At 48.8% G+C, this 26,236-nt stretch overlaps 1 protein-coding gene across 1 annotated transcript; it reads right to left on the bottom strand.

Annotated features, from left to right (window-relative positions):
- Positions 1 to 651: 651 nt before the first annotated feature.
- Positions 652 to 26,236, bottom strand: NUDC (nuclear distribution C, dynein complex regulator). Its single transcript, XM_010380394.2, has 9 exons — positions 26,003 to 26,236; positions 23,325 to 23,402; positions 5,716 to 5,919; positions 5,559 to 5,624; positions 4,603 to 4,722; positions 4,313 to 4,507; positions 1,573 to 1,656; positions 1,361 to 1,479; positions 652 to 919 (listed from the first exon to the last, which is right to left on the bottom strand). Exons 1-9 carry the CDS (start codon positions 26,081 to 26,083, stop codon positions 868 to 870), a joined length of 999 nt encoding a protein of 332 aa, XP_010378696.1. The 5' UTR covers positions 26,084 to 26,236; the 3' UTR covers positions 652 to 867.

Below are 26,236 nucleotides of genomic sequence, written 5' to 3'. Positions count from 1 at the left end.
TAGGTGTGCACCACCACACCCGGCTAATTTTGTATTTTTAGTAGAGACTGGGTTTCTCCATGTTGGTCAAGCTGGTCTCAAACTCCTGACGTCAGGTGATCCGCCCCCCTCAGCCTCCCAAAGTGCTGGGATTACAGGTGTGAACCACCACACCCGGCCAAGCCCTGTTTTTTTTTTTTTTTTTTTTTTTTTTTGAGGAGTCTCACTCTGTCACCCAGGCTGGAGTGCAGTGGCCAGATCTCAGCTCACTGCAAACTCCGCCTCCCGGGTTTACGCCATTCTCCTGCCTCAGCCTCCCGAGTAGCTGGGACTACAGGCGCCCGCCACCTCGCCCGGCTAGTTTTTTGTATTTTTTTAGTAGAGACGGGGTTTCACCGTGTTAGCCAGGATGGTCTCGATCTCCTGACCTCGTGATCCGCCCGCCTCGGCCTCCCAAAGTGCTGGGATTACAGGCTTGAGCCACCGCACCCGGCCCAAGCCCTGTTTTAATCTTCACTTTAAGTAATGAGAAACTGAGGCCCAGAGAGGGCAAGGATTTGCCCTAGGTCACACAGCAGAATCTGGGCTAGAAGCCAAACTCCCAGTTCCCAGCAGCAGCCGTAAGAGGCCTGTGCCCCAGAGAAAGGCCAGAGGCAAGAGAGGACACAGAAGGAGCTGGGCAAATTGTTTTAATGTGTAACAGTAGGCCAACTGGGGAGGACAAGGCCCCAAGCCCCAGCCTTTCTCCTGATGCCCTGGGACCTGTGTGCCTGGGACATTTCCATGCCTGCCCCAAGCCCCGAGGCCCACAAGTCCCAGAGAAGAGTGGGAAAGTAAGTTGGGTAGTTGCAGCTCAGCCCCAAGAGTTCAGGGAGGAAAAAACAGGGGCTAGTTGAATTTAGCCTTGGAAAAATCCATCTCCGGATGCTGATCCATGAACCTGGAGAAAGGAAAGCAAGAAGATGAAACAACTTCATCCTTCTCTTCTAAAGCTGTCCCTTCTCCCAGCACCCCCGTGTCAAGTCTAATCTCTTTAGACCTCAGCAACACCGAGCCAGGTTGGGCAAGAGCAGTGCCCAGGGTATCTGAGACCCATTTGAGCCCTGAGGTTGGAAGCTGAGGCGCCAACACTGGCACTGTTTTCCTGTAGGTGGCAATGACCCGCCTGTTACCCCTTCCCTCCTATCATGAGCCATGAGCCGGCCTTGCCCTCAAGATGACCTCAGCAAGTGACAAGAGTAGACAAGCCAAAGCCATAAAGCCATAAACATGGCTGGAAAGGGGGCAGGGCAGCTCCTGAGGCAGCTCAGTGATCCACTCACTGCTGTCACTGAAATCTAAGTCCCCAGGCACCCACCCTCCCCCAACCCCTCTTGCTCACTTCTTCAGAATCTCCTGTTTCTTCTGTTCGTCTGAGGTTGGCAGCCCCATGGACTTCTGTCTCTGGTCATACATCATCTTTTCCACCATGCTGCGAGTCTCACTGTCCAGGTCTGACAGCTGAGGGCAGGCAGTGACGGAATTGGTGAAGCTCTGGAAACACCTAGGCCCCTCACCCTCCTGCTGAAGCTCTCCTAACCAGCCAGGGCTCACCTTGGAATTCTCAGGGTTAATCTTCTTGGTATTGATCTCAGGGTCACTGGACACCAAGCGGCTCCACCACTCCATCTTATTGATCTATGAAGAGAACAACCAGGGGGTGGGAGGTGGCCTGCTCTGTGCACCAGGAATCACCCCTTAACCCTTTCACAACCAAACTCTCTCCCATCCACATCCTGCACCTGAGACTCCTGCAGGCCTATACTGGGTCCAGAGGTACAAGACTCTGCCCTTCCTGCAGCTAGGGGAGACACAGAGGCAAACAGTTACAAATCAGTGTGATAACGGAAACAAGAAAGCAGAAAGGGAGATATTCATCCAGGGTGGAGGGAGAAAAGTTTGGAAGTGCCACTTGGGCTGAGCCCTAAGACACAAAGCAGTATTCCAGATTTAAAATGGGAAGAAAATTTTCTTTTCTTTTCTTTTTTTTTTTGAGATGGAGTCTTGCTCTTCTTGTCCAGGCTGGAGTGCTGTGGCACCATCTCGGCTCACTGCAACCTCTGCCTCCCAGGTTCAAGCAATTCTCTGGCCTCAGCCTCCCGAGTAGCTGGGATTATAGACATGCACCACCTACCACACCAGGTGGATTTTTCTAATTTTAGTAGAGACAGGGCTTCACCATATTGGGCCAGGCTGGTCTCAAACTCCTGACCTCAGGTGATCTGCCTGCTTCAGTCTCCGAAAGTGTTGGGATTACAGGCGTGAGCCACCGTGTGCAGTGGTGCAGTCTCAGCTCACTGCAACCTCCGCCTCCTGGGTTCAAGCGATTCTCCTGCCTTAGCCTCCCAAGTAGCTGGGATTACAGGCGCCTACCACCATGCCCAGCGAATTTTTTTGTATTTTTAGTAGAAATGGGGTTTGCCATGTTGGCCAGGTTGGTCTCGAACTCCTGACCTCGTGATCTGCCCACCTCAGCCTCCCAAAGCACTGGAATTACAGGCATGAGCCCCACGCCCAGCCTGAAAAAGTTTTTAAGCAGGGAAGTGCCAGGCATGGTAGCTCCTACCTCTCTAATCCCAACACTTTGGGAAGCCAAGGCAAGAAGATCCCTTGAGCTCAGGAGTTTCAGACCAGCCTGAGCAACATGAGACCCTGTCTCTACAAAAAACATTTAAAAATTAGCCAGGAAGGGTGGTGCTCACAGTTACTCAGGAAGCTGAGGTGGGAGGGTCATTTGAGCTCGGGAGGTCAAGGCTGCAGTAAGCCGTGATTGCGCCACTGCATTCCAGCCTGGGTTGAGTACAAGACCCTGTCTCAAAAAATAACACATTTAAAAGGCAGGGAAAGGGCCGGGAGTGGTGGCTCATGCCTGTAATCCCAGCACTCTGGGAGGCCAAGGCAGGTGAATCATGAGGTCAGGAGATTGAGATCATCCTGGCTAACACGGTGAAACCCCGTCTCTACTAAAAAATACCAAAAAAAAAAAAATAGCCAGCCATGGTGGCGGGAGCCTGTAGTCCCAGCTACTCTGGAGGCTGAGGGAGGAGAATGGCATGAACCCGGGAGGCGGAGTTTGCAGTGAGCTGAGATCGCGCCACAGCACTCCAGCCTGGGCCACAAAGCAAGTACAGAGGCATGGAGGGGTGAGTGAGGGCAGCCAGTGCCAGTCGGGCAGGCTGGGACAGGGTCTTATGTGCCCTGAGAAGTTCTCCTCAGACCCTTGGCCCTTTTCAGAGACCACCTTTATTTACTGGTGTCTGTGTTCCACCTCTCTGTAAAGGCAGTGAGGTTGAGAATGTAGGCTTCCTGAGGGCACAGATTTTCCTATGTTTTGTTCACTGTTCTCTCTCCAGCACTTAGAACAAGAACAGTACCAGGCACAGAGTAGGTGTTCAAGTATTTGATGAACTGAATCCATGTACAGACCTAGTGAAAAAGAAGTGGCTTTAGAACCTAAGACTTTCACCGGGCACGGTGGCTCACGCCTGTAATCCCAACACTTTCGGGGGCCGAGACGGGCGGATCACGAGGTCAGGAGATCGAGACCATCCTGGCTAACACAGTGAAACTGTCTCTACTAAAAATACAAAAAACTAGCCGGGTGAGGTGGCGGGCGCCTGTAGTCCCAGCTATTCGGGAGGCTGAGGCAGGAGAATGGCGTGAACCCGGGAGGCGGAGCTTGCAGTGAGCTGTGAACCCAGGAGGCAGAGCTTGCAGTGAGCCGAGATCGTGCCACTGCACTCCAGCCTGGGCGACAGAGTGAGACTCTGTCTCCAAAAAAAGAACCTAAGACTTTCAATTCTGACTCCACCCCTTCCCAGAGGCAGGAGCTTGGGTAAATCAGTGAACTCTTTTCCTGACTCAAGCCTGTAATCTCAGCACTTTGGGAGGCTGAGGTGTGAAGATTGCTTGAGGCCAGGAGTTCAAGACCAGCCTGGGAAATATAGTGAGACCCCCGCATCTCTACAAAAATTAATAACAAAAATTAGTCAAGCGTGGTGGTGTACACCTGTAGTCTTAGCTACTCAGGAGGATGAGGTGAGAGAATTGCTTGGGCCCAAGAGTTCAAGGCTGCAGTGAGCTAAGAAGGTGTTACTGAACTCCAGCCTGGGCAACAGAGTGAGACCTTGTCTTTAAGAAAATAAAATAGGGACAGATCTACTTTAAAGAGTGTTGTCATGGGGATTAAGATAATTCCACAATGCCCCCAGCATGGCTCCTGAGTAAAATAAGCACACATCCTCCTTTCTTCTTCTATCAACACCCCAGACTAGAAGGGCTGGGCCTCACATACCTTCTCCAGATGCACAGTCACCACCTTGCCATCCTCAATGAGCCACGAGCTCTCCTCCACCTTCACTTCGTTGTAAAGCTCCCCATCGATGACCGCTGGCTGCCCCTTGAGCCCTACCCGGAGATGCCGCCGCTGGATGTCCACCATCACATCCTTCCCTTTCAGCCGGAAGTTCACACGGAAAGGGACCGCTAGCTGCAGAGGGCAGAGGCAGTCATAAGAAGCCACTAAGTGCTGCTGGTACCCCAAGGCTGGCTCCCTAAGCTTCACCTCTGGTCCCTGCCACTCACGTCCAGCTCCGACAGGGTCTGGCTCCAGCGGTAATTGGGCAGGTCTGCCCCGTTGCCTAGGTTGGGCTTCAGTTTTCCTTTGTCCTTCTCATCTTCCTCCTCCTCATCTTCCTCAGTCTCCTGCTTATAATCAGGGACACTCAGCTACTTACTTGACAAACAAGACACACATTGAACCCTCACTGGGCCAAGCCCAGGGCTAGCACTGGGCATACAGTCACAAAAGAAAAGAGATTTGGTACCTGCCCACTCCACAGAGGGGCAGATCCCAAGCCTTGGTCCACTGGGAACCAGGTAAAACGTGGTTCTGATCTCAGCCTGAGAGGAGCTCAGACTACTATACCATGTGACAAAGGATATGGCTGGGCCCACAGAACCCAGCCAACCTCAGATGGGACCTGTAATAGGCACTGCCCTTTCTGGCTCTTGGGTTTTCCTGCCATAAATGGGTTAAGGCCAGTCGGTTTTTATTTCATTTTTTTGAGACAGAGTCTTGCTCTGTCGCCCAGGGTAGAGTGCAGTGGCACAATCTCGGCTCATGGCAACCTCCGCCTCCTGGGTTCAAGCAATTCTCTGCCTCAGCCTCCCGAGTAGCTGGGATTACGGGTGCCCGCCACCACGCCTGGCTAATTTTTATATTTTTAGTAGGGACAGGGTTTCACCATCTTGGCCAAGTTGGTCTTCAACTCCAGACCTCATGATCTACCTGCCTTGGCCTCCCAAAGTGCTGGGATTACAGGCGTGAGCCACCACGCCCAGCGGGTTTTTTTTTTTTTTTAACCTGGATCCTTTGGTTCAATGTCTCTGAGTGTGATCTTAAAGTACGGGGAAGATTCCCAAAGCCGGGAGGGGAAGGATTAGGGTAAGGAGGGGTATTTCAGAGAAAGCAGTAGGCAGGAGAGTTCCTGTAAGTTCCAACCTCCTGGCTCATCCCAAGTCCCTGCAGTCCATCTCACCTGCTTCCCTGGGGAGTCAAGGCTGCCGTTCTTGAGCTGGGCCTCATGATTCTCTGCATCCTTTTTCTGGAGCAAAGAGCACAGCAGTTGGCAATAGGACCTCCTGCTCAGTGCCAGTGGGGATCTGATGGGTAGAGAAGGGAAGCCCACTCTTCACCTGGTCAATCTCTAGCTGCAGCCTCTCTGCCTCTTCATCAGTTAGCTCCTTGATCTGGGGCCCTGAGGTCTCTGACTTGGCTTCCTTGGCCAGCCTGGCCGCCCGCTCTGCCTTCTCCCGCCGCTCGGCCTCCTGCCGGGCTCGTTTCTCCCGCCGGGTCTTCTGTGCCAGCTGATTGTGGTGGCTGAAAGTCTGGGTGATAAGCTGGAGAGGGAAGAAAAGCCATGAGGCATTAGAGCAGGGGACAGTGCCCCATAGCCTGGAGTCCAGCCCTGCTCTCTACCTGCTGGGTGCAAGGGCAAAGCACTGCACCCAGAACCTCAGTTTCCTCATCTGCAAAATGAGGAAAATACATCTATCTCATAGGGTTGTAATGAGAATACCTGCAAAGCACCTGTCTCAATAAACTGGCTGTTTTAAAAAGTGACGCTTGGCCGGGCGCGGTGGCTAATGCCTGTAATCCCAGCACTTTGGGAGGCCGAGGAGGGCAGATCACACGAGGTCAAGACCATCCTGGCCTTTATAGTGCAACCCGTCTCTACCAAAAATCAAAAAAAAAAAAAAAGCTGGGCATGGTGGTGTGCGCCTGTAGTCCCAGCTATTCGAGAGGCTGAGACAGGAAAATCACTTGAACCTGGGAGGCAGAGGTTGCAGTGAGCCGAGATCGTGCCACTGCACTCCAGCCTGGTGACAGAGCAAGACTCCATCTCAAAATAAATAGATAAATAAATAAAGGAATTGGAGACTAGTCTGGCCAACATGGTGAAACCCTGTCTCTACTAACAATACAAAAAAATGAGCCAGGCTGGCCGGGCGCGGTGGCTCAAGCCTGTAATCCCAGCACTTTGGGAGGCCGAGACGGGCGGATCACGAGGTCAGGAGATCGAGACCATCCTGGCTAACATGGTGAAACCCCGTCTCTACTAAAAATACAAAAAAACTAGCCGGGCGAGGTGGCGGGCGCCTGTAGTCCCAGCTACTCAGGAGGCTGAGGCAGGAGAATGGCGTGAACCCGGGAGGCGGAGCTTGCAGTGAGCGGAGATTGAGCCACTGCACTCCAGTCTGGGCGACAGAGCGAGACTCCGCCTCAAAAAAAAAAAAAAAAAAAAAAAAAAATGAGCCAGGCGTGGTGGCGTGTGCCTGTAATCCCAGCTACTCATGAGGCTGAGGCAGGGGAATTGCTTGAACCAGGGAGGTGGAGGTTGCAGTGAGCCGAGATCAGGCCACTGTACTCCAGCCTGGGCGACAAAGTGAGACCCTGTCTCAAAAAAACAAAACAAAAAAAGTGACGCTGTTAAAAGCAAAAACTCAAGCCTCAGTCCCTCACAAGCCTTTCCTGAATTCTCAGGCCCACAATGACCAGCTCTTCTGACTAATCACTCTTACTCTTAGTGCATCCTGTCTCCAAGACCACAGTCCAGCTATGCAAGACTTGACACCACACCCAGAAAGGCCACGTTGGCAGAAAGCCAGGGAGCTTTCTTTTCTTTTTCTTTTTTTGAGATGAAGTCTCCCTCTTGTTGCTCAGGCTGGAGTGCAATGGTGCGATCTCAGCTCACTGCAACCTCTGCCTCCCGGGTTCAAGTGATTCTCCTGCCTTAGCCTCCCGAGTAGCTGGGATTACAGGAATGTGCCACCACGTCTGGCTAATTTTGTATTTTTAGTAGAGATGGGGTTTCTCCATGTTGGTCAGCCTAGTCTCAAACTCCTCACCTCCAGTGATCCGCCTCCCAAAGTGCTGGGATTATAGGTGTGAGCCACCGCGCCCAGTCAAAGCCAGGGAGCTTTCTTGAAAGAAGAGCCTGTTCACCCTCTCTCCAGCCAGCGAGCAATCAACTTCAAATCCTTTTTCTCCACTACACTTTCCCAGGTTTCCACCCCACGATGTGCTAGACAGCTTCCCTGCTACCCAAGGGCGACCCTCCACCCATACTATTGCCACCTTTCATTATTTGGCTCCTGGCCTTAGACGAGTGAACAACTTTGACTCTTTCTAAGCCTCCGTTTCCTTATCTGTCATGAGGATTGAGTATGACAGCACAAATCAAGAGCCTAGTGAGGTCCACATCACAGGGTTCCCCTGATCTGCAGCATCAGCATCACCTGGAACCTGTTAGAAACGCTAAATCTTAAGCCCCACTCCAGATCTACTGGATCAGAAATTCTGAGGTATGGCCAGGCAATCCGTATTTTTAACAAGCCCTCCTGGCCAAGTTCCATGCATACTTCAAAGTCGCACCTAGATTTGAGTTCCTGGTCTACTCTTACTTGCGTGACCCTAAGGTCATGTCTCTGTGCCTCTATCTTGTTGTTATTATTTTTGAGGCATTCTCACTCACCCAGGCTGGAATATAATCTACCTCCCTGGACTAAGGTCCCTGGGCTAAGGTGATCGATCCTCCCACTTCAGCCTCCCCAGTGGCTGAGACTATAGGTATATGCCACCATCCCTGCTAATTTTTTTATTTTTTGTAGAGACAAAGTTTCACCATGTTGACCAGGCTGGTCCAAACTCCTGGGCTCAAGTGATTCACCTGCCTCTTCTTCCCAAAGTGCTGGGATTACAAGTGTGAGTCATTACGCCCGGTCTATGTTATTATTTCTAAAAGCAGTCTTGGCCGAGTGTGGTGGCTCATGCCCATAATCCCAGCACTTTGGGAGGCTGAGGCGGGCAGATCACCTGAGGTCAGGAGTTCTTGACCACCCTGGTCAACATGATGAAACCCTGTCTCTACTAAAAATACAAAAATGAGCCAGGTGTGGTGGCACATGCCTGTAGTCCCAGCTACCTGGGAGGCTGAGGTGGAAGAATCACTCGAACCCAGGAGGCAGAGGTTGTAGTGAGCAGAGGTTGCGCCACCATCCTGGGCAACAGAGTGAGACCCTGTCTCAAAATAAATAAATAAATAAAAGCAATCTTGGCATATGTTGTTCTTTGCCTGGAATGTCTTGTCCCCACTCTCAGGTCACCTGGCAAACCAATTCATCCTCCATGACCAGTCAAGTGTCAAAGTTTCACCTCTGGCCCAGGAACATAACCTTAGGACACTCAACTCAATGCCAACCCATACGCAGCGTGCATGTGCACACACACGCACACACCTCTAGAGGCCTTGCAGGGCACTCGCCCTGTGATCAGTGGTCAATAAACCCTTTTTCAAGCATCTCTAAGACAGAACTGCAGGGAAAGCTCTGCAGGGGCTCAAGGTCACAGAAGTCACCCACGGGCCCCCAGACCTGGAGTTCTGCTAAATGCCCTATGGATTCTCATCCATTTGATGCCAATTTCTCCTGCTATGCCCAAACCCCCTGCCCCATGCCACACCACAGTAGCTCCACACTCTACAAGGTTAAAGAACACCAAACATACCCCCTAAACCACGAATTAAACTGGTAGGGGAGGCCATTCTGCTGTTAATAGAAACCATAGGTCATAACTACGCCAGCAGAGGCTGTTCCACCACAGGGCCTTGGTCCCAAGTCCCTAGTCAGAGAGACCTTGAACTAAAGCCATTTGCCAACCAGTGGCCAAAGGGAGGTGGGAACAGGGCCCTCCCCTCTCCCAGCTCCACTGAATCATGTCACATCCCATTTGTACTGTTCCTTCCTAGCTCCTGGAGGTTAAGCAAGGGCAGAGCTAAACCATCAGGCAGAGTCAAGGCCAATCACAGCAGCCTCTGACCCCTCCTCCCATCAACTTGACCTAGACCCAGCCTCAGACAGATAACCCCAGGGGTGTGGAAGCCTACCCAGAGGCTGTCACAGACTCAAGCTTCAGTCACTGGACACATATTTGGGAACCACAGCCAACCAGGGTGGGGAGGGCCAAGCCTGTCGCTCTCCCCGAGAAGAGGCCCAGGACAGTACAGGCATGTGCCACAATGCCAGCCCTCTCAAATACTTTTCAGAAGGCAGAAGAATTTTATGAAAGAGCTGTTATTAAAATGCTAATCCAGGTCAGGGACGGGGGTTCCCATCTGTAATCCCAGCACTTTGGGAAGGAGAGGCAGACAGATCACTTGAGCCCAGGAGTTTGAAACCAGCCTGGGCAACATAGGAAGACCCTATCTCTACAAAAAATACAAAAATTAGCTGAGTATAGTGGTATTTGCCTGTAGTTCCAGCTACTCAAGAGACTGAGGTAGGAGAATTGCTTGAGTCTGGGAGGTCAAGGCTCCCATGAGCCATGATCACACCACTGCACTCCAGCCTGGGAGACAGAGCAAGACTTTGTCTCAAAAAAATAAACAAATAAATATAAAAATAAATAAATAAATAAATGCTAGCGCACTGGGGAACTACAACTGTGCAAATAAATTGAAGTTTACTGGGCACAGTGGCTCATACCAGTAATCCCAGCACTTTGGAAAGGTCGAGGCGGGCAGATTGCTTGAGCTCAGGAGTTTAAGACCAGCCTGGGCAACATGGTAAGACCCTGTCTGTACCAAAAATACGAAAATATTAGCTGGGCATGGGGGCACATGCCTGCAGTCCCAGCTACTCGGGAGGCTAAGATGGGAGGACTGCTTGGGCCTAGGAGCCGGAGGTTGCTGTGAACCGAAGGTTATAGTGAGCTGAGATTGCGCCACTGCACTACAACCTGCGTGACAGTGAGAACCTGTCTCAAAACAAAAAAACCCCTAAACAATGGGGTTTGGAGTTTCTTTTTTTATTTTTTTGAGACGGAGTCTCACTCTGTCGCCCAGGCTGGAGTGCAGTGGCCGGATCTCAGCTCACTGCAAGCTCTGCCTCCCGGGTTTACGCCATTCTCCTGCCTCAGCCTCCCAAGTAACTGATACTACATTAGCTGGGACTACAGGCGCCCGCCACCTCGCCCGGCTAGTTTTTTTGTTTTTTTTTTTAGTAGAGACGGGGTTTCACCGTGTTAGCCAGGATGGTCTTGATCTCCTGACCTCGTGATCCGCCCGTCTCGGCCTCCCAAAGTGCTGGGATTACAGGCTTGAGCCACCGCACCCGGCAGGGGTTTGGAGTTTCTAGGTTGGTGAACACATCGAGGTGTTGGGAGGGGGGCACACCCAGAGAGGGTATGGAGGCTCCAGGCCCCACCCCAATACCTAGCCCTACACAGCCATTTGGCTGTTCCTGAATTATGTCTTTTATAATAAACCAGTAACAGTAAATAAAGCACTTTCCTGAGTTCTGAACCATTCTAGCAAATTATTAAACCTGAAAAGGTGGTCATGGCAAACCCCAGTTTACAGCTGGTTGGTCAGAAATACACAAGGCAACTTGGAACTTATGACTGGTTTGTCAAGTGGCCGCCGTCTTATGGGACTGAGTCCTTAACCTGTGGAATCTGCAGTAATTCTGGGTAGTAGGGGTCAGAATTCAATTGAATTGTAGGACACCCAGTTGGTGTCCAGAGAACTGGAGAACTGGTTTGTTGAGTGGTGGAAAAACCCACACATTTGGTGTCAGAACTGCTGTGAGTAAAAACCATTCTTAGGATGCAATATGGAAAATCTAGATTGTGGGAAACTTTGCCAGGACAAACAACCATTTCTTCAGAAAACAAATCGCAAGAAAAAAAGATATCTCTTGTGTTTTATTTTTTAAATCTTTAAATTTTCTTTTGTAGGCCAGGCAGGGTGGCTCATGCCTGTAATCCCAGCGCTTTGGGAGGCCGAGGTGGGTGGATCACCTGAGGTCAAGAGTTAGACCACTCGAGTTTGAGACCAGCCTGGCCAACATGGCGAAACCCTGTCTCCACAAAAATTAGCCAGGCATGGTGGCGCATGCCTGTAATCCCAGCTACTTGGGAGGCTGAGGCAGGAGAATCGCTTGAACCCGGGAGGCAGAGGTTGTGGTAAGCTGAGATCAGGCCACTGCACTCCAGCCTGGGCAACAATAGCAAAACTCCCTCTCAAAAAAAAAAAAAAACAAAAACAAAAAAACAGAAAAACAAAAATTAGCCGGGCGTGGTGGTGGGTGCCTGTAATCCCAGCTACTTGAGAGGCTGAGGCGGAACTGCTTGAACTCAAGAGGCAGAGGTTGCAGTGAGCCAAGATCATGCCACTGCACTCCCGCCTCAGCACCAGAGTGAGACTCCAAGTCAAAAAAAAAAAAATTTTTTTTTTGTAGAGATGGAGTCTCACTATATTACCCAGGCTGGTCTTCAACTCCTGGGCTCAAGCGATCCTACCACCTCAGCCTCCCAAAGTGCTGTGATTATAGGGCTGAGCCACTGTGCCTGATCCTTAATTTTTTGTCTTTGAGGTCTCTTAATCTACAGGTTTCTATCACCCAGTGTAATGTGTGAACCTTGTTTGAATTGGAATCAAACAATCATAATCAAATAACCCAATTAAAAAAAGACAAATGTCTTAAAGACAAATGGGTACCTCCACACTGCTTTCTTGATAGTGAGTTATCATGAGATCTGATGATTTTATAAGGGGCTTTTCCCCCTTTGCCTGGCACTTCTCCTTCCTGCCACCTTGTGAAGGTGGTGCCTGCTTCCCCTTCATCCTCCAACCTGACTGTAAGTTTCCTAAGGCTTCCTCAGCCATGTAGAGCTATGAGTCAATCAAACCTCTTTCCTAGCCAGGTGCGGTGCCTCATGCCTGTAATCCTAACACTTTGGGAGGCCGGGGCGGGGGGGGGGGGGGAGCAGATCACCTGAGGTCAGGAGTTCAAGACCAGCTTGGCCAACATGGTGAAACCCTGTGAAACCCTGTCTCTACTAAAAACACAAAAATTAGCCAGGCGTGCTGGTGGGCACCTGTAATTCCAGCTACTCAGGAGGCTGAGGCAGGAGAATCGCTTGAACCCAGGAGGCGGAAGTTGCAGTGAGCTGAGATCACACCACTGCACTCCAGCCTAGGTGACAGAGCAAGACTCTGTCTCAAAAAAAAATAAATACACAAAATAAAAAAACAAAACAACCTCTGTCCTTTATAAATTACCCAGTCTCGGGTATTTCTTCACAGCAGCATGAGAGCGAACGAATACTTTGTCAGAGATGAGCTTTGGACTTGGACCTGTGGGTTAATGCAGAAATGAATTCAGACTTTGTGGGGCTGTTGGAAGGCATGATTATGTTTTGAAATGTGAGGACATGAGATTTGGGAGGGGCCAGGGGCAGAATGATACAGTTTGGCTCTGTTTCCCCACCCAAATCTCACCTTGAATTGTAATTCCCACATGTCAAAGGCAGTACCAGGTGGAGGTAATTGAATCATGGGGGTGGTTTCCCCCATGCTGTTCTCATGATACGAGTGAGTTCTCACAAGATCTGATGGTTTTATTAGCCTCTGGCATTTCCTCTGCTGGCACTGATTCTCCTGCCACTCTGTGAAGAAATGCCTTCCTCTATGATTTTAAGTTTCCTGAGGCCTCCCCGTCATGCAGAACTGAGTCAATTAAACCTCTTTTCTTTTTTTCTTTTTTGAGACAGAGTGTCGCTCTCTCGACAGGCTGGAGTGCCGTGGCACGATCTCAACTCACTGCAACCTCCGCCTCCTGGGTTTAAGCGATTCTCTTGCCTCAGCCTCCTAAGTAGCTGGGACTACAGGCGCACGCCACCACACCCAGCTACTTTTTGTATTTTTAGTAGAGCTGGGGTTTCACCGTGTTGGCCAGGATGTTCTTGATCTCCTGACCTTCTGATCTGCCAGCCCTGGCCACGCAAAGTGCTGGGATTACAGGCGTGAGCCACCATGCTCGGTCGTAAACCTCTTTTCTTTATAAATTACCCAGTCTAGGGTATAGCAGCATGAGAACGGACTAATACAGAACCCTCATGTACTATTAGTGGTAGTGTCAAATGGTGCATCTGCTATGGAAAAGATCGTGGCATTTCCTCAAAAAACTAAAAACTGGCTGGGTACAGTGGCTCACACCTGTAATCCCAGCACTTTGGGAGGCTGAGGCGGGTGAATCACCTGAGGTCAGGAGTTCGAGACCAACCTGGCCAACATGGTGAAACCCTGTCTCTACTAGAAATACAAAAATTAGCCAGCTGTGGTGGCACACACCTGTAATCCCAGCTACTCAGGAAGCTGAGGCAGGAGAATTACTTGAACCCAGGAGGCAGAGGTTGCAGTGAGCCAAGACTGCATCATTGCACTCCAGCCTAGGCAACAAGAGTGATACTCTGTCTCAAAAACAAAACAAAACAAAAACAAAACAAAAACTACCATATTATTAAATAGATTACACTGCTGAGTAATACCTACAAGAATTGAAAGTAGAATCTCAAAGATTTGTGCACCTATGTCCACAGAAGCGCTATGCACAAAAACCAAGGGGTGAAAGCAACCCAAAAGTCCATCAACAGAAGAATAGATTAAAAAAAAATTGTGGCTGGGCGCAGTGGCTCAAGCCTGTAATCCCAGCTCTTTGGGAGGCCGATTTGGGCAGACCACGAGGTCAGGAGATTGAGACCATCCTGGCCAATATGGTAAAACCCTGACTCTAATAAAAATACAAAAATTAGCCGGGAGTAGTGGCGAGTGCCTGTAGTCCCAGCTACTCGGGAGGCTGAGGTTACAGTGAGCCGAGATCGTGCCACTGCACTCCAGCCTAGGCAAGAAACAGAGCAAGACTTGTCTCAAAAAAAAAAAAAAAAAAAAAAAACTGATATATACATATAATGGAATATTATTCAACCTTAAAGGGGATGGAAATCCTGTCACATACTACAATGTGGATAAATCTGTGGACATTACATTAAATGAAATAAGCCAGTCACAAAAAGATACATATTGTATGATTCCATTTATATGAAGTATCTAAAGTGGTCAACCTAGACAGAAAATAGAACAGCAGTTACCAGGAGGTAGGGGAGGGAGCAAAATGAAGTTGTTTAATGGGTACAGGGTTTCAATTTCACAAGATGCAAAGAGGTTTTACAAATATGTTTCATAATCTAAGTACACTTAACACTACTGAACTGTACACTTAAAAATGGTTAACATGGCCCAGCAGAGTGGCTCACATCTGTTATCCTAGCACTTTGGGAGGCCGAGGCAGGTGGATCACTTGAGCCCAGGAGTTAGAGACCAGCCTGAGCAACATGGTAAAACCTCATCTCTACAAAAAAATAGAAAAATTAGCTGGCGGTTGGGTGCAGTGGCTCACACCTGTAATCCCAGCACTTTGGGAGGTCGAGGCGGGAGGATCATGAGGTAAGGAGTTCAAGACCAGTCTGACTGACATGGTGAAACCTCATCTCTACTAAAAATACAATAATTAGCTGGGCATGGTAGTGTGCACCTGTAACCCCAGCTACTCAGGAGGCTGAGACAGGAGAATCGCTTGAACTCGGGAGGCAGAGGTTGCAGTGAGCCGAGGTCGCACCACTCATACTCCAGCCTGGGCAACAGAGCAATACTTTGTCTCAAAAAGAAAAAAAAAGCCGGGCACGGTGGCTGAAGCCTGTAATCCCAGCACTTTGGGAGGCCGAGACGGGCGGATCACGAGGTCAGGAGATTGAGACCATCCTGGCTAACACGATGAAACCCCGTCTCTACTAAAAAATACAAAAAAACTAGCCAGGCGAGGTGGCGGGTGCCTGTAGTCCCAGTTACTCGGGAGGCTGAGGCAGGAGAATGGTGTAAACCTGGGAGGCGGAGCTTGCAGTGAGCCAAGATCCCGCTACTGCACTCCAGCCCGGGCGACAGAGCGAGACTCCGTCTCAAAAAAAAAAAGAAAAAAGAAAACTTAGCTGGGCATGATGGCACTGGAGTCCAAGCTACTTAAAAGGCTAAAGTGGGAGGATCACCTGAGCCTTGGGGAGGTCAAGGTAAGTTGTGATCGTGCCACTGCATTCCAGTGGTTGACATTCCAGAGTGAGACTCTGTCTCAGAGGAAAAAAAAAAAAAAGGGCCAAGCGTGGTGGCTCACGCCTATAATCCCAACATTTTGGGAGGCTGAGGCAGGCAGATCACCAGGTCAGGAGTTCGAGACCAGCCTGGCCAATATTAGTGAAACCCTGTCTCTACTAAAAATACAAAAATTAGCCGGGCATGGTGGTGGGCACCTGTAGTCCCAGCTACTTGGGAGAGACTGAGGTAGGAAAAATCTTTTTTTTTTTTTTTTTTTGAGACGGAGTCTTGTTCTGTTGCCAGGCTGGAGTGCAGTGGCGATCTTGGCTCACTGCAACCTCCAACTCCCAGGTTCAAGCAATTCTCCTACCTCAGCCTCTCGAGTAGCTGGGATTACAGGCATGTGCCACCACACCTGGCTAATTTTTGTATTTTTAGTAGAGACAGGGTTTCACAGTGTTGGCCAGGATGGTCTCGATCTCCTCACCTCGTAATCCACCCGCCTCGGCCTCCCAAAGTGCTGGGATTACAGGCATGAGTCACCGCGCCTGACTGGCAGGAGAAATCTCTTGAACCTGGGAAGCAGAGGTTGTAGTGAGCTGAGATGGTGCCACTGCACTCCAATCTGGGCGACAAAGCGAGACTCCATCTCAAAACAAAAACAAAAACAAAAACAGGCAGGGCGCAGTGCCTCATGCCTGTAATCCCAGCACTTTGGGATGCCGAGGCAGGCAGATGACCTGAGGTCAGGAGTTCGAGATCAGCCTGGCCAACATGGTAAAATCCCATCTCTACTAAAAACACAAAAATTAGCCAGGCGTGGTGGCACACGCCTGTAATCCCAGCTACTCGGGAGGCTGAGGGGGGAGAACTGCTGGAACCTGGGAGGCAGAGGTTGCAGTGAGCTGAGATGGTGCCACCACACTCCAGGCTGGGCAACAAAGCGAGACTCCGTCTCAAACAAACAAGCACACAAACAAAAAAACCAAAACAAAGGTTAAGAGGGTAAATTTTATGATGTGCTTTTTACCACACTTTTTTTTTTCTGAGACAAAGTCTCGCTCTGTTCCCAGACTGGAATGCAATGGCATGATCTTGGCTTACTGCAACCTCCGTCTCCCAGGTTCAAGCAATTCTCCCACCTCAGCTTCTCGAGTAGCTGGGATTACAGGAGCCTGCCAACACACTCGGCTAATTTTCGTATTTTTTAGTAGAGTTGGGGGTTTCACCATGGTGGCCAGGCTGGTCTCGAACTCTGGACCTCAGGCAATCCACTCACCTCAGCCTCCCAAAGTGCTGAGATTACAGGTGTGAGCCACTGTGCCCGGCCCACTATTTTTTTTTTTTTTTGAGACAGGGTCTAGCTCTGTTGCCCAAGATGGATTACAGTGCTGTTATCATGGTTCACTGCAGCCTCAAACTCCTGGGCTCCAGAGATCCTTCCACCTTGGTCTGCATAGTAGCTGGGACTATAGGCTTGCACCAGCAGTCTTGGCTATGATTTTCTATTTTGTGTACAGATATGGTCTATGTTGGACCAGACTGGTCTTGAACTCCTGGCCTCAAGTGATCCCCCCACCTCAGCCTATAATTTTTTAAAAAACAAAAGAGCTGGGCGCAGTGGTTCATGCCTGTAATCCCAGCACTTTGGGAGGCCAAGGCGGGTAGGTTGCTTGAGATCAGAAGATCGAGACCAGCTTGGGCAAGACAGTGAAACCCCCACTCTACAAAAAATACAAAAATTAGCTGGGCATGCTGGGGCATGCCTATAGTCCCAGTTACTCTCAGGAGGCTTATGTGAGAGGATCACCTGAGCCTAGTGGTCGTGGCTGCAGTGAGTCATGATCATACTACTGGACACCATCCAGGATGGGCAGCAGAGTGAGACCCTGTCTCAAAACAAAACACAACAGTAAGAGAGCACTGAGGGAAATCAGAACCTTGAGTGGATGTGGATCTCTGGTAATATTTAAAGAATTAATATGCCTTTTTGGAGGAGGTAATACCATTACAGTTATGTTTTGTTGTTGTTGTTGTTGTTGTTGTTGTTTTTGAGATGGAGTTTCACTCTTATTGCCCAGGGTGGAGTGCAGTGGTGCAATCGCGGCTCACTGCAACCTCCGCCTCCTGAGTTCAAGCGATTCTCCTGCCTCAGTCTCCCGAGTTGCTGGGATTACAGGCACCCACCACCATGCCCAGCAAATTTTTGTATTTTTAGTAGGGACAGGGTTTCACCATGTTGGTCAGGCTGGTCTCAAACTCCTGACCTCAGCTGATCCACCCGCCTCAGCCTCCCAAAGTGCTGGGATTACAGGCGTGAGCCACCACGCCCGGCCCTACAGTTATGTTTTAAAACAGTAACTTTTCTTTTAGTCACAAAATATTTATTTATCAAAAAATACGCCTTCAATGATATGTAAGTGGAACGCAATAGGGCAGTCCCACCGTACCCATTGGGATTCGTTCCAGGATCACTCCTCAGCACTCATTTCTCAGGATGCTCAGGTACCTTATATAAAATGGCATTTTATTTGCATATAACCTATACGCATCCTCCTGTACACTCTCAATCATCTCTAGATTACCTAATACCTAATACAATGTAAGTGCTATGGATGTAAATAATTAGATTGTATTTTTTTTAATTTGGTTTTGTTTTTTGTTTTTTTCAGATGGGGTCTTGCTATGTTGTCCAGGCTGATTTCAAATTCCCGGGCTCAAGCCATCCTCCCATCTCAGCCACCCAAGTGGCTGGGATTATAGGTGTGCGTCACCACGTCAGGCTTAACTCATATTATTTTTTATTATTGTACTCTCGTTTAAAAAATTTTTTTTTCCAAATATTTTCCATCAGTGGTTGGTTAAACTCATGGATGTAGAGCCCACAATACAAAGGATCAACTGTATTTGTCCTTTTGTGACCAGCTTATTTCATGTAACACAATGTCCTCCAAGGTACATCCATGTAGTAATGGACACGATTTCTTTCCCTTTTAAGGCAGAATAACATCCCAGAACATGTCTATACCACATTCTGCTTATCCATTCACCTGCTGATGGAGCCTTTGGTTCCTTCCACCTTTTGGCTATTAGGAATAAGGAGTGAACATGGGTGTGCAAATAAATCCTCCTCCCAATTCTTTTGGGTATATACCCACAAGAATGACTGCTGGACCATACGATAGTTCTATTTTTTTAATTGTTTGAGAAACTGCCATAACATTTTCCATAGCAGATGCACCATTTGACATTCCCACCACAGTGTACAAGGGTTCCAGTTTCTCCCTATCTTTGTCAACACTTGTTATTTTGTTTTTTCTTTTAACAGATGCCATCCTAACAGATGTGAAGTAGTATCGCATTATGGGTTTTGTTTTGGAAACAAAGTCCTGCTCTGTCACCCAGCCCAGAGCATAGTGGCGTAGTGGTGCAATCACAGCTCACTGCAGCCTCAACCTCCCAGGCTCAAGCAATCCTCCTACCTCAGTCTCCCAAGTAGTTGGGACTAGAGGCATGTGCCAAAAGGCCTGGCTAATTTTTATTTATGAGTTCCTAAATATGAAATTAACCATGAAATGTTATTCGTCCTCTGCACTGCATATTTTCTCATAATCTAGTGTTCTTCAATTGACTTAAATATGTCTCTTTTACCATTTACAAATTTTCAGCATTTGAAAAGGCAAACAGCTATCTCTTCTTTTATAGTTTCCAGTTTTCTAATCTTGAAAAGTCTCCCCCACATAAGACTACAGATTCCTAGCTTTCCTTACAGGATTTTTCTTACCTGTATTTTTATAGAGTATGACAGATGGTAAATTTTGGTTTTCTTTTTTTTTTTTTTTTTTTGAGACGGAGTCTCGCTCTGTCGCCCAGGCAGGAGTGCAGTGGCCGGATCTCAGCTCACTGCAAGCTCCGCCTCCCGGGTTTACGCCATTCTCCTGCCTCAGCCTCCCGAGAAGCTGGGACTACAGGCGCCCGCCACCTCGCCTGGCTAGTTTTTTGTATTTTTTTTTAGTAGGGACGGGGTTTCACCGTGTTAGCCAGGATGGTCTCCATCTCCTGACCTCGTGATCTGCCCGTCTCGGCCTCTCAAAGTGCTGGGATTACAGGCTTGAGCCACTGCGCCCAGCCAAATTTTGGTTTTCTAACCAAAAAAAAATCCACGTAGCAGCATGACTTATTGCATCATGCTTTGCCTAATGAACTGAATTACCACATTAGACACATTAAATCCTCATAAATGCTAGACTTTATTTCAGGATTCTCTAGTCTGCTTCACTGGTCCATTTTTCTCTTCTTCTATCAATACCATATTGATTAGATCACTATGGCTATATTCAAGTCTACAATTCCTAGACCAAAAGCTATAAAAACTAAAAGTGCTTTTGTAATTTTTTGTAAGTTTGCAGCATCAGGTATTCTCTACAGAAATATTAATGTGTTTTGTTACAGGATGCAGCTCCTGGCCCTGGGATTGGATTATTATATATAATGCACATATGCACTGTATTGCCTTCCTGAAATCCAAATAATTTTAAATACCAAAACACATGTGGCCCCAAGGGATTCTGAAGTGGATTGTGGTCTTTTGTCTTTTTTTTAATCCTTGTAACTTCCTTTGAGGTAAGGATTACTCCCTCTTACAGTTAAGCAAAATTAGAGGCCGGGCACGGTGGCTCATGTCTGTAATCCCAGCACTTTGGAGGGCTGAGGCGGGCGGATCACGAGTTCAGGAGTTCAAAACCAACCTGACCAACACAGTGAAACCTCCACTGTACTAAAAATACGAAAATTAGCCGGGCGTGGTGGCAGGCACCTGTAATCCCAGCTACTCAGGAGGCTGAGGCAGAAGAATCACTTGAACCCGGGAGGCGGGGGTTGCAGTGAGCTGAGATTGCTCCACTGCCCTCCTGCCTGGGTCATAGAGCAAGACTCTGTCTCAAAAGAAAAAAAAAAAGAAAAATTAGGTAGTCCCAGCACTTTGGGAGGTTAAGGCAGCCGGATTGCGCCACCGTGCTCACGCCACTGTGCTCCAGCTGGGACAACAGAGCAAGACTCTGTCTCAAACAGACACACACACACACACACCAAGGGTGCATCTCTCTCCCTTCTTACAGCTATTCATCCTTCATATGTGAAGCATCACTTCCTCACAAAGTCTTCTCTGAGCCCCCAACCTAGGTTAGTTTTATGTTCCCAGGGCTTCTGCCCCAACACCCACTACTTTTTCACTGCTTGTTTTTTTTTGTTTTTGGCTACACTGTGAGATCCATGAAAACAAAGAACAAATCTGTATTCACCTCTGCAATCCCAAAGGGTCTGATATAGCACCTAACACAATCCAAAGTGTTAAGTGCGGTGGCTCATGCCTGTAATGCCAGCACTTTGGGAGGCCGAGGCGGGCAGATCACCTAAGGTCGGGAGTTTGAGAACAGCCTAACCAACATGGTGAAACCCGTCTCTACTAAAAATACAAAATTGGCCAGGCATGGTGGTGCATGCCTGTAATCCCACCTACTTGGGAGGCTGATGCAGGAGAATCACTTAAAACTTGGGAGGCAGAGGTTGCAGTGGGTCGAGATCATGCCATCGCACTCCAGCCTGGGCAACAAGCATGAAACTCTGTGTCAAAAAAAAAAAAAAAAAGCAAAGCAAAGAAAAAATAAATGACTAGCCCCAAAAGCTATAAAAACTAAAAGTGCTTTTGCATTTTTGGTAAGTTTGCAGCATGAGGTATATACAGGTAGTCTGACCCATAGAAAAGCCAGAGGTGTTAGTGACAATACAGAAAGAATATCTGAGCTAGAAGGGGTCTACTTTCTCCCATTTTACAGATGGAAAGATGGAAAGAAGGAGAGCATTGCTGGGAACTCGACTAAGTAACATAGCTAGACCAAGAACCTGGGACTCCTACTGTTAGGTAATGTGTCTATGACAGAGTGGCCTCAAACCTTCAGGACACATTAAAGAGTTTACCAACTTGTTAGAATCCTGAAGCCACAGAAACAGTTTGCAAAGAACATCTCCTTCTTATTATGTCTCTTATTTATGTCTATTATAAAGATAATGGCGCCAGGCGTGGTGGCTCACGCCTGTAATTTCAGCTACTCAGGAGGCTGAGGCACAAGAATTGCTTGAACCCAAGAGGCGGACATTGCAGAGAACCAAGATTGCACCATTGCACTCCAGCCTGGGTGACAAGAGCGGGACTCCATCTCAAAAAAAAAAAAAGAAAAGAAAAAAAAGGGCCAGGCACAGTGGCTCACGCCTGTAACCTCAGCACTTTGGGAGGCCAAGGCAGGTAGATCACCTGAGGTTGGGAGTTCGAGACCAGCCTGGCCAACATGGTGAAACCCCGTCTCTACTAAAAAGTACAAATATCATCCAGGTATGGTGGCGCATGCCTGTAATCCCAGCTACTTGGGAGGCTGAGGCAGGAGAATTGCTTGAACTCGGGAGACGGAGGTTGTGGTGAGCCGAGATCACACCATTGCACTACAGCCTAGGTGACAGAATGAAACTCTGTCTCGAAAAAAAAAAAGATAACAGCTAAGTGAGGTAGAATCCTCATGATATAACAATTTTCAAAAGTATAATTACAACCTTAAGGAATCAGAAAGAAGTTCAAGGTCTCAGAATCAAGACTACAAAACACAAACCCTTAAACTCTGAGTCACAGCATCTGGGAAGACATGGCTCTGAGTATTTCTAAATTTATTTCTAAGCATCAGTTTCTAGTATCGGCCCAGTCTCATCTCCTAGGTAATTAGTTAAAACCTCCTCAGGCCGGGTGCAGTGGCTCACACATGTACTCCTAGCACTTTAGGAGGCCAAGGTGGGTGGATCACTTGAGGTCAGGGGTTCGAGAACAGCCTGGCCAACATGGTGAAACCTCATCTCTACTAAAAATACAAAACTTAGCCAGGCATGGTGGCGCCTGCCTGGGAGAATGAGGCACAAGAATCACGTAAACCCAGGAGGCGGAGGTTGCAGTGAGCCGAGATTATGCCACTGCACTCCAGACTGGGTGACAGAATGAGACTCCATCTCAAAAAAATAAAATAAAATAAAATAAAATAAAATAAAATAAAATAAAATAAAATAAAATAAAGAAAAGTAAAAATAAAACCTCCTGGCCGGGCACGGTGGCTCATACCTGTAATCCCAGCACATTGGGAGGCCGAGGCAAGTGGATCATGAAGTCAGGAGTTCGAGTCCAGCCTGGCCAATATAGTGAAACTTCATCTCTATTAAAATACAAAAATTAGCCAAGTGCAGTGGCGGGCGCCTGTAATCCCACCTACTCAGGAGGCTGAGGCAGGAGAATTGCTTGAACCCAGAAGGCAGAAGTTGCAGTGCGCCGAGATTGTGCCACTGCACTCCAGCTTGGATGACAGAGCAAGACTCCATCTCAGAAAAAAATAAAATAAAAAATAAAACCTCCTCATTGGAAAAGGAACTGAGAGGCACTGTGTTGGGGCAGAGGGCAGGTTTTCAACAGACTGGTTTCAACCCTGGTTCTCGCATAGCTCAGGTCAAGACTTTGGATAAGGTGCAAAACTCTCTTAAGCCAATTTCCTCAATGGGGATAGTTAACACCTGTCCTTCTTGTAGAACTGCAAAAATCATGGGAAATAAGGTAGATAGAGTGCTGAGCAAGGAGTGGAGACCGAAGAAATGACAGCTTCCTTCCCTTCCCTAACTCCTCACCTTTGACATTTCGCTTCTGCTGAAAGTTACTATTATGCCAAAGGAAGACCAGGTGAGTTTTTCTTCTGAAGAGACAGAGCTGCTGAAAAGACAGCGGTTTCCAACACTTACCTTCTCTGCCATCCCCTCTTCTCCTCCAATGAAAAAGTCTGTTTTGCGTCGAAGGAAGCTGAAGAAGGTGTTCACAAGCTGAAAGATGGGGAGAAGATTAAGGGTGTGGAGCTGCCATTTGGGAGCCCTTCAAGTGCACACAATCAACTTCTTTTGTCTAGGAGGCAACTTGGGACTTGACTATTTTTCCTCTGAGCCTCCCAACTGAGGAGACATCTCCCTAGCAGGTCTCTTAGTTACTTCCACCATGAAGCAGATTTCTCATATCCTGTGTGAGTGTGCACGTTTCATTTTCCTTGTGATGCCTGAAGCAGCCTAAGTGTATGGAACACTCCTCTGCATCCAGGGCATGAAAAGCCCAGGCCCAATTTTCCTCTCCAGAAAGTAAAAACCCCATCAAGACACTGGCTCACACCTGTAATCTCAGCACTTCAGGAGGCTCAGGTGGGTGGATCACTTGAGGTCAGGAGTTCAAGACCAGCTTCAACAACAGGGTGAAACCCCATCTCTACTAAAAACACAAAAATTAGCCGGGTGCGGCTGGGTGCGGTGGCTCAAGCCTGTAATCCCAGCACTTTGGGAGGCCGAGATGGGCGGATCACGAGGTCAGGAGTTCGAGACCATCCTGGCTAACACGGTGAAACCCCGTCTCTACTAAAAAATACAAAAAGCTAGCTGGGCGAGGTGGCTGGCGTCTGTAGTCCCAGCTACTCGGGAGGCTGAGGCAGGAGAATGGCGTGAACCTGGGAGGCGGAGCTTGCAGTGAGCTGAGATCCGGCCACTGCACTCCAGCCTGGGCGACAGAGCGAGACTCCGTCTCAAAAAAATAAAATAAAATAAAATAAAATAAAATTAGCCGGGTGCAGTGGTGGGCAACTGTAATCCCAGCTACTTGGGAGGCTGAGGCAGGAGAATCGCTTGAACCCGGGAAGCAGAGGTTGCAGTGAGCCAAGATTGTGCCACTGCACTCCAGCCTGGGTGACAGAGTGCGACTGTCAAAAAAAAAAAAAACAAAGACACTGGCTAAGTTACTGGGTCAAAGCAAGACGGAGGAGAGCAAATGAAGCACTTCAAAGGAGGATAAGATGGATTAACTCTGGCTGGAGTACAAGTGTAGCCAAGGGTTTGAGTATCTGACGGACATATATTACCTTTTGACTTTGCAGAAGTTTCTTAACTCTGTACAACAGGAATAAGATGCAGTACCCATTTCTAGGGACCTGGTGAGGATCATGAGGTCATGGAGTTGAGGCCTTCAGCCATGTATGGCACAGAGCAAGGGACCCACTGGCAGAGGGTAAACACCTTACAAATAGGAACCATGAACCATGGCTTAGTCTGTCTGCCACCTGCAATGCTGGGCACCAGATATGGCTAAAGGTACATGCTCAGTAAAATTCTTGCTGAATGAAACAGTCTAGCGGTGACCTAAAGTCAGCACACACAAACCCTTTATTTGCCCAAGAGTGGGTCTAAATCTGGTGTAATCTGACGCTAGAACATATCTCAGTGATTTCCATTCTTGCTTCTAGACACTTTTTCAGTTTGTTCAAAAATGAACTCACTCCCAAATCCAGTTTTGTGTTAACAGTTTAGAGGAATGGAGACAGGAAGACTTTTCACACTTCCAAATTAGAAGCACTCTCCCCACCACAAAGGGCTTAGAAGTCCTTGGTCACCAGACACCTAGGTGACATAGGAATAGAAAGTTCAATGGAAACCTACCTCCAGTGAGACGCAATCAGCCATGGACTCTGGGAAGCACACTGGCCTGTCTAGGTGAGGACCACGTTGCATGATCTAGGCAAATCCCTGCCACTTTTCTGGCTCTGAGAATGAGAGTTCTGATCCTGACAGACTTTTCTACCTCTAACTTTGTGTTTGTTCCAAAAAAACCAACTCCAGAATCTGTAACAGTTGGCCCTTATTATTCATACACTATGTGTTACTGTGTCTGTCACTGAGCACTAATTATCCCTTTGAAATGCTCTTTGTAAGCTCTATCAGGGCGAGGACAGGTTTTTGTATCCCCAGTCGCGTTGAGTGTGGGACACACATTAATCACACGACAAATACTTGTTGAATGAAAAAGCCTTATTACTGAGAACTTACGGTACTTCACTACTCTCGGGAAACCGGCATTCGCAGCTGTCTCACAGACAAGGAAACTCAGGCTTGGAGAGATGTAAAGGTTCCAAGTTGGTAGGTGGTGGAAACTAATAGTGAACACAGGCCTCCTCTCCTATTCCCCCATTCAAGGCCTAACAAGACCACGGGTTAACATCACCCCGCGCCCCTACCACACACATTCGACGGCTCGCCCCAAGCCTTGGTGGATCCAAATCACTATATTTGGGACGGTTCTTACTAAGGGATGCTCCTCGGAAGACGCCATCAAAGTGGAAACGGGGTTGGGGGTATATGTGAAACTAAAGGGGGATCCTAAGCTCAGGGACGCGATAATTGCTACTACCGAGGGGCGCCGGGGGCCCGGGACTGATGCGAACCGGGTGAGACCGCCAGCGGGTGGCCAGGCCGGAAGCTGGGCGCGGTGAGAATGTGGGGGCATCCCAGAAGCCCGCGAGCCCCAGGGGTGGGTCTCAGCCCTCGAAGGCAGAGAAGGGCGGAAGGAGCTTGGCCAGGGTCGCCGCATGGGCCGACGCCGCGCGGACCGTTACCTCCTGCACGCCGCCCTCGTGCTGCTGAGCCATGGCCAGCAACATGCCGTCGAACCGCTCATCCTCCTGCTCTCCGCCCATCGCGCCGGCTCCGATCCACGTCCCGAGCTCTGCACTCTAGTCCCGCGCTCTCTGGGATCCTTCGGGTCGCGCCGGGCCCAGCGACTCTAGTCGTCCGCCTTCCGCAGCGGAGCCGGAAACACGCACGCGCGCGGACCCCGCAGGCCTGCCTCC

This window comes from Rhinopithecus roxellana, chromosome 12 (assembly GCF_007565055.1).
Source record: "Rhinopithecus roxellana isolate Shanxi Qingling chromosome 12, ASM756505v1, whole genome shotgun sequence".
Classification (NCBI taxonomy): Eukaryota; Metazoa; Chordata; class Mammalia; order Primates; family Cercopithecidae; genus Rhinopithecus; species Rhinopithecus roxellana.
This window is presented reverse-complemented; position numbering and strand designations above follow the sequence as displayed.